The following is a 7,056-nucleotide window of genomic DNA, read 5'->3' on the forward strand; positions in this document are numbered from 1 at the left end:
CATGTTTTAAGAAATAGTTGTTGTAACACATAATCAAAAGAAATTTGTAATTCTGCATTTTTAACAAAAGGGATTATTACATTATATAGACGAATTTCAACACATAAAATTCTGTTATGCAAACTAAAAAAAAAAAAAAAGGAAGAAATGTGGATTTTGTTTTCCAAATTCAAAATCTATAAAATAATGATTAGTGATTGATAACATAATTGTATCTAATTTTTATTCTATATGTATGTGTGTGTGGAAAATATTTAGGAAGATAACTAGCAAATAACCACGTCACATAACTAAAACCTCTAAGTAATTCTTTTTTTAACTTTCTGATGTAAATTGAAATAAAAGATCAATAGCTGCCTTTATAAGTGATGAATAGGTACAACGTAACTTTAAAAATATTAATTAAGAAATTTCAAAATATATCTCAACCTGCATTAGCCAACAGCATTTTTAAGTTAATTTTAATTAAAATGCATTTAGTCTATTATGTTATATTTAAAAGATACTTGAAACATAATTCATATCAAGTTACTTTAGTAAACAAGATTAGCTATTTATATGCTTTATACAAATGTATTCATAATTTGATATATGAGTTTCTAATAGATTATTGGGATATGTTTAATAACTAAATTTATGAAATTTTAAATATATTCAACCATTTTTTTTCTCAAACTGAGGAAAACAAAAGTTGAAATTACAATTAATTGATTTATATTATAATTGAATACAATAATGTTAAATTAAATTTCTCAAAATTTTGCATATTGCAAAAGAATAATTCAATTATTAAATTTACAATATAAGTTTATTGTATGGTTTTGGGTTGGATGGACATAGGTGAGATGACATTAGCTTTCTCAGTAGTGTTCAGACTTTTAGACTTTGAAAACAATTTCAAAATTTTAGCATGATGCTTACTAATATTGTTTGCATCAAAACATCCAAGATTATATTCTGCAACTACGTAGACCCACCACATTCTTAATTCTAACTGAGCACAACCATGAATTTTTTTATTTGAGACAGCCAAATCAGAGAAATGAACACAGCCATCTACCAAGTCTTTAATAAAAGGAACTGCGAAGCATATAGGAGGAGGATTGGTCGCTAGAAAATAAGAACCTCAGTGAGAATAAAAATATATATAAATAAATAAATAATATGAGCTGACTTTGACAACCAACTTGTTCGGCCAGTTAGTTTATTGGCTTTTTAAACTGTTAAACTATTAATATTTAAGTGCATTTTTTTTATTTTAAAATTTTACTTTGTTATTCAATAGGGGAAAAAACATGAATTTAATCGAATCAGTCTATTACAAATTAAATAGTGTATATAATACAAAATAAAAGTGAAAATAGATATTTTACTTTTTGTTGAATTAATGCCTGAAGAAAAAAAAAGTTTATCCTCATCTCAACACTGGCAAAAGTATGTAATTGAATATTTGAGTGAATGGATGAGTTTGAATTTCATTACAACTTTAAATAGACTGTTAAGAGATAATGTAAAAAATTAAATTGAAAAAAATACTGAAATTTTAAAAAAATGATATGGAAATGAAATTGATATCAACAAAAATGTAACTTTTAAAATAATGGGTGTGGGGACATTTTTTTGTGATAATTTTGAACATCAATACTAATTTGGCAATGTTTATATAATGCCATATATTTGAACCATCTATCTTACTAGATGAGCCCTTCTTTGTTATATCTTAATTAAAATATGGAAGGTATCAAATTAGATGACATATGTAGTTGTTTCTAATGGCACTTGTCATAGACAAGCCCACTGACTTTATAAGTCAGTGATTTTAAGCCAAGGAAACGTCTCTTGTTTTTTCAATAGCGCCATCTAGGGCCAAGAGTACGACTTAGCTACACACACACATCACAACCCTTTTTACAGGGTGGACTGCATTTATACATTTCATTCACTCATCCACAGATCATAATTTAGACCTGAATCAGAGAACAATCAGTACCCTGATCCAGTACTCCCAGTGGCATTACTCTTGACATAGAGGTCTTTGTGACGACAGATTTATACGTGCACTAGCCATCACACACACGGAGTCATTAGCCGGCGGGGTTCGAACTCACAACTCAAGGACACGAATCCAACGCCCTAACAACCAGGCTATCCCAGCCTCAGATAACATTTGTAAACTACAGCGAGTCAAGAAGTAGTACTACTTTCATGCTTGAGCGACATTTATTTCTACCATCTTCATTTCTTTTATATTTTCTTTCCTCTGACTGAATAAAGGTTACAATAAAAATAAGCTGCAAAAAAAGTTTAGTAAAGTAAACTTTTTTTTGTAAAGTAAACAAGAGTAAAAATGTATTACCTGATATAGTTTCATTAATCAAAGCTTTATCATCTATAGTAAGAATGAAAGATATCCCATATGTTTTTGGTTCATAACCTAAGATAAGGCATACTAAAAATAAAAAAAAAATTATTATTAAGTATGAAATGGTTACTTCATTATTATATTCTTCAATATACCTCACAAAAAATCCAAATATTTTTACAAGGCAAATTTAAAATTTTAACCCTGTGACTAAATTTATGGACAGTCATAAATGAATATGTGTGTAATATAAATAATTAAACTTTTTTAATTTCACTAAATATTAAATTAATGTCAGTTCCTTTAAAAGGAGCAGTAATACAAGAATAACAGAACTGAGTGCATGCTGTAGTTTTTTAATGTGAAGTTAAATGGAATATTTCTTCTCAAAAATGAAAATTCTCTCCTTCTCTCTCTCTCTTTTTACAGATTCCTTTACTCTGTTTATATATATATATTGTTACAAATCTGTAATTTTGCTACCCGGCCCGAATAGTGTCATCGTAAGAAAGACAATTGTACGATCTGTCCTGTGCATGTTGAGTGGATGCCGCGTCAATAACCTCGGAGCTTGGCGACAAATTTGGCGAGCATTTGGTGGTTTAGCGATGAATTTGGCGAGTTTGGCGACTAAATGGATACTACTGGAAAGTTCGAGAACTTTCACGATCCATCCACTAAGACCCAAGATACAGCCAGGTACGTCCTGATTGGTCCGAAGATTCCAGCCCCGCCTCCCGGAACTATAAAAGACGGGAACTCTGAATCTTCAGAAGTCGTGTGGATCGTAAAAAGAGGCGGTGTGTGGTGAGAGTCGGAGTCGCCGACACGTAGAGGCCTTGGAGGATTAGACAGCAAGAAAGCTGCTGAACTACAGCAATTAAATGTGCTGCGCTATTACAATTGATTGGCGGTATTTGTTGTAGAAGAAAAATTTTGTAACAATATATTGTTTTACATGATCAAAAGTGAAAACTGCTAAATTATTTTTCTCAAAAACTCTAATTGGCAGGAGAGTTCTAATCAATTTCAATATTCCTACTGAGCATAAAGCCTTCTCTTATATGTCCCTTTCAAACTAATGATAAAGAATAAAAAATTATGTTTGATAAATAGTAAAAATTTACATCCATCAATAATGAAAAATCTGTGAGTTCAAATTGGATGATTTTATCACAGAACAATCTTATCTTTATCAGAAATAAGCAGAAAGGGTGTTTTTTCCCCCCTATGATTTTGATCTTTGATATAATTTTTTTAAATGTATCTTAAATTTTAGTATTTCTTATACATATTTGACTATTGCAATCAATGAGACCTACTTTTCAAATTATGAAAATGTCACATTAATTTAACTAATTATGCAACAAACATGAATGAAATTTAAGAAAATTTGTCTAAAACATAACTGCAAATACATATGCAACTACTTCCTTTAATATATATATATATATGTGTGTGTGTGTGAGAGAGAGAGAGAGTGTATGTCTATATAATATGTGTGTGTGTATTAATATATATTATGTAATGAAATTTTAAAATTTAATTTAAAATTAATTTCCTAATTTTTAGCTTAATTAAGCCCGTAACTTCAATGTAAAACGTTCTCTTATTTCCTAATGCCATTCCACTTTTTCTATTAAATTAATTCAACTGAAGCTTAGTAAAAATGCATAGGTTGGCAGTTCCCACACTTCGAGTGAAAAACTGTCCAGCCAAGAACATTCTTTTTAAAAGATACCTAAATTCCTTTATCTAAATCGACACATGTAAAGAAATCAATATCAGGATCTCATAGTATTTACACATTGGGAAAAATATTTTCCCACTTTAGCCCTTTTTCGCTCTTTCGCCACTCTGTGAGCAGATGTTTTTTTGTCCGTGCCTCTTGCATATAAATTATGCCTCCCTATTTGTTTTTATAATTGCTATAAATATACTATTGAAAATTCATTTAACTATGTTTCTTACCATTTTTGGTTTAAAAATTCTGATTATATTAGTATTTATATATATATATTATGTTAGTATCTCTCTCTCTCTCCTCTCTCCTCTCTCTCTCTCTCTCTCTCTCTCTCTCTATATATATATATATATATATATATATATATATATATATATATATATATATATATATATATATATTATGTAGTGTTGGGTATTGCAATTCTTGATTTTTATAAAATAGTTATATATAATTGGATTATGTAAAAAAATTTAAATAAGCTGAAAATTATTTACATTTTTATCCTTATTCTTTTTGTGAAGAGCATTGTCAGTTTTAAAAATTTAATGCTAATCAGTTTACCATACAAGTGAAAAAAATTCCACAGACTCTTATTTTGTTGAGTTACATCTTTTTCACAGATAAGTTCTTATTCAAAATATATGAGTAGTTGTTTGATCAAATTTTGTGGCTAAATCTAAAAAAATCTCAACAAAATTCCAACAACTGGTTAATATAATAAATTGCTCTAAATTAACCTCCGTTCCCCACATTTTTATTGATAATATAAATTAATTACTGCTTAGTTCAGGGAAATAAAGTGGGTTTTCAAAAATATCTATTAAAAATAATGAACTCTTTTATCTAATGCAAAACCTTTTAACTAATTTATCAAGATTAGAAATTTCAAAGATCATAAATGAACTTTTCAGAATACTGATTACTATTTGATAACTTCATTGCATAAAGTTTTGTTAAAAATATTTAAGTATTATTTATAACTATATAACATTAAAAAACATGTTTGATTTTAAGGAAATTCAACTTACTGGAGTCATTCAACCAAATTTGAGGTACTACAAGATTCGCACAACAACTGCAAGTGAAATTTTCACAAGCACAACCATCTCCAAGCTTTTCTGCTACCCTGGACTTCACTGGCTTCCCAAAAACATAAGCTAGGAAATTTTAAAAAATAATGAGAGAATAGATAAGCAATAATGAAAAATAGCCATAACGATAATACAAGCAATTAATCAATAAAGGAGGAAACAATAATCCTACTGAAGGTTTATTTTCAAGTATTTTAAGCATATTTAATATAGCAAAAAAAGATTATTTTCAAAAGTATCATAAATTATTTATTTTAGTGCAAGTAAATTTTCCAGTCACACATTCATCTTTCTTTTCAATAATATTTTCTATTATTTTAAAATTGTCAAAATATAAAACTATGGCCACAGGGCGAAAAAAATCTAAGAAAAAACGTTCTTGCTATGTTCAATTTACTTTTAATTTTAACCTCCAGTTAACAAATAATCAGGTACAGAAATCTGATTAAAAATTTACTAAATACAGCAAAAAAGAAAAAAAAAGATAAAGCTTTGTTTATACTTGAGAGAGAACAACAGAGGAAAATCAATCTGCAAACAAATATAATACAATAATTAAGTGAAAAAAACTTACATGAAAAACAAATAAAAAACATCAAGCAACAAAAAATTATTTTTTTCATAGTTTATATTTATATAAAAGACAAACAAAAAATTGTAAAAGTAAGAAATATCAACTTAAACGCTCCCGGGCCGAGTCTCTTCTCAAGTAAGAACTGATTAAAACTTGCACTGCGCTTGCGTCGTTGAACTCGAGTAAAACCGGGGAAATTCCCTTTTTTGCGATAGAAGAGCGGCGAGTTATTCCTTGTCTACTTTATTTTCTATTTCTGGGCAGTCCGTTTCATTTCGCAGAGCTGAAGCTGAGATGGAATTGTCTAAAATTATTTTAATAAAATTATTTCTTAATAAATTTTTTAGTAATTCAAAATTATTATTAACGATATTATAATTTTAATATTATTACTTATGTTAATAATTTTCACGGATAAATTCCATTAATTGGTAATTGTCATTTTAAATTAAATTTTTAAAACTTGCTTGAATTAATTTGTAAATTTTTTATTAAATTTTATTTGTTTGTAATAGCTATGAGATTCAGTTAAGATAAGATAAGAGTTAGTTTATACTTATGATTTTATTGGTTACGTTTGTTTACATTCCTTATTGCATACCCATTTCTAACAGAGCCGCCGCGTGGGGGTGGCAAAATTGCTCACCGCACAAGGGTGCCTGGGCCAGAGGGGTGTCATATTTTATAGTATTTATATACTTATAGTTTTTTTGATTAAATGTTACTTAAATAAAAGTTTTTAATTATACTTTTGCAATTTTGCACGTTTTATATTTTCTAAGCAATAAAATGAGATTTTATTTTTATTTTAATTGTACATTTTAATTTTATTTTACTTTTGTTTTCGTTTCTGTGGGTTGTTTTCGTTTGTGTAAAACAAAATTTGATTTGCCGATACGAACAATAAAAACACGTTCCGTGTTGAGTTCGCGCTACCTCACGGAACGTGTTGAAAACATGTAACTACAGGAATTGGGAATGTTTTGTATCGGTATATATATTTATTCTTTATGTGCCGTGAAGCTCTTGCGGCTCAATGGTGGCGGCGCCACCGTGCGAGTGTGCTCTTGAACTAACAGGGAATATATTTTATTTTAAATCATATACGTAGTCACTGCTCATAAATTGCGTACATTCTGTGAATTGCTTCGCAAGCAAAGTACTGTGATTAATTGTTTTCAAATCGTTTTTTGTTTATAATTGCTAAAAAAAAATAGGATTATTATTTAGAAGTAAGGGAACAATCTAAATGTATGTGCCACGACAGCAGAACGAAGGATGC

At 28.7% G+C, this 7,056-nt stretch overlaps 1 protein-coding gene across 1 annotated transcript; it reads right to left on the reverse strand.

The window, feature by feature from the left end:
- Positions 1–605: 605 nt before the first annotated feature.
- On the reverse strand, positions 606–5,898 carry LOC129989074 (uncharacterized). The gene is made up of 4 exons (XM_056097396.1): positions 5,775–5,898; positions 5,138–5,266; positions 2,357–2,449; positions 606–1,110 (listed from the first exon to the last, which is right to left on the reverse strand). The coding sequence occupies exons 1-4, from the start codon at positions 5,821–5,823 to the stop codon at positions 809–811; spliced, it is 573 nt and encodes a 190-aa protein (XP_055953371.1). The 5' UTR covers positions 5,824–5,898; the 3' UTR covers positions 606–808.
- Between the last annotated feature and the right edge of the window lie 1,158 nt (positions 5,899–7,056).

The sequence above is a fragment of the Argiope bruennichi genome, chromosome 10, assembly GCF_947563725.1.
Source record: "Argiope bruennichi chromosome 10, qqArgBrue1.1, whole genome shotgun sequence".
Lineage (NCBI taxonomy): Eukaryota > Metazoa > Arthropoda > Arachnida > Araneae > Araneidae > Argiope > Argiope bruennichi.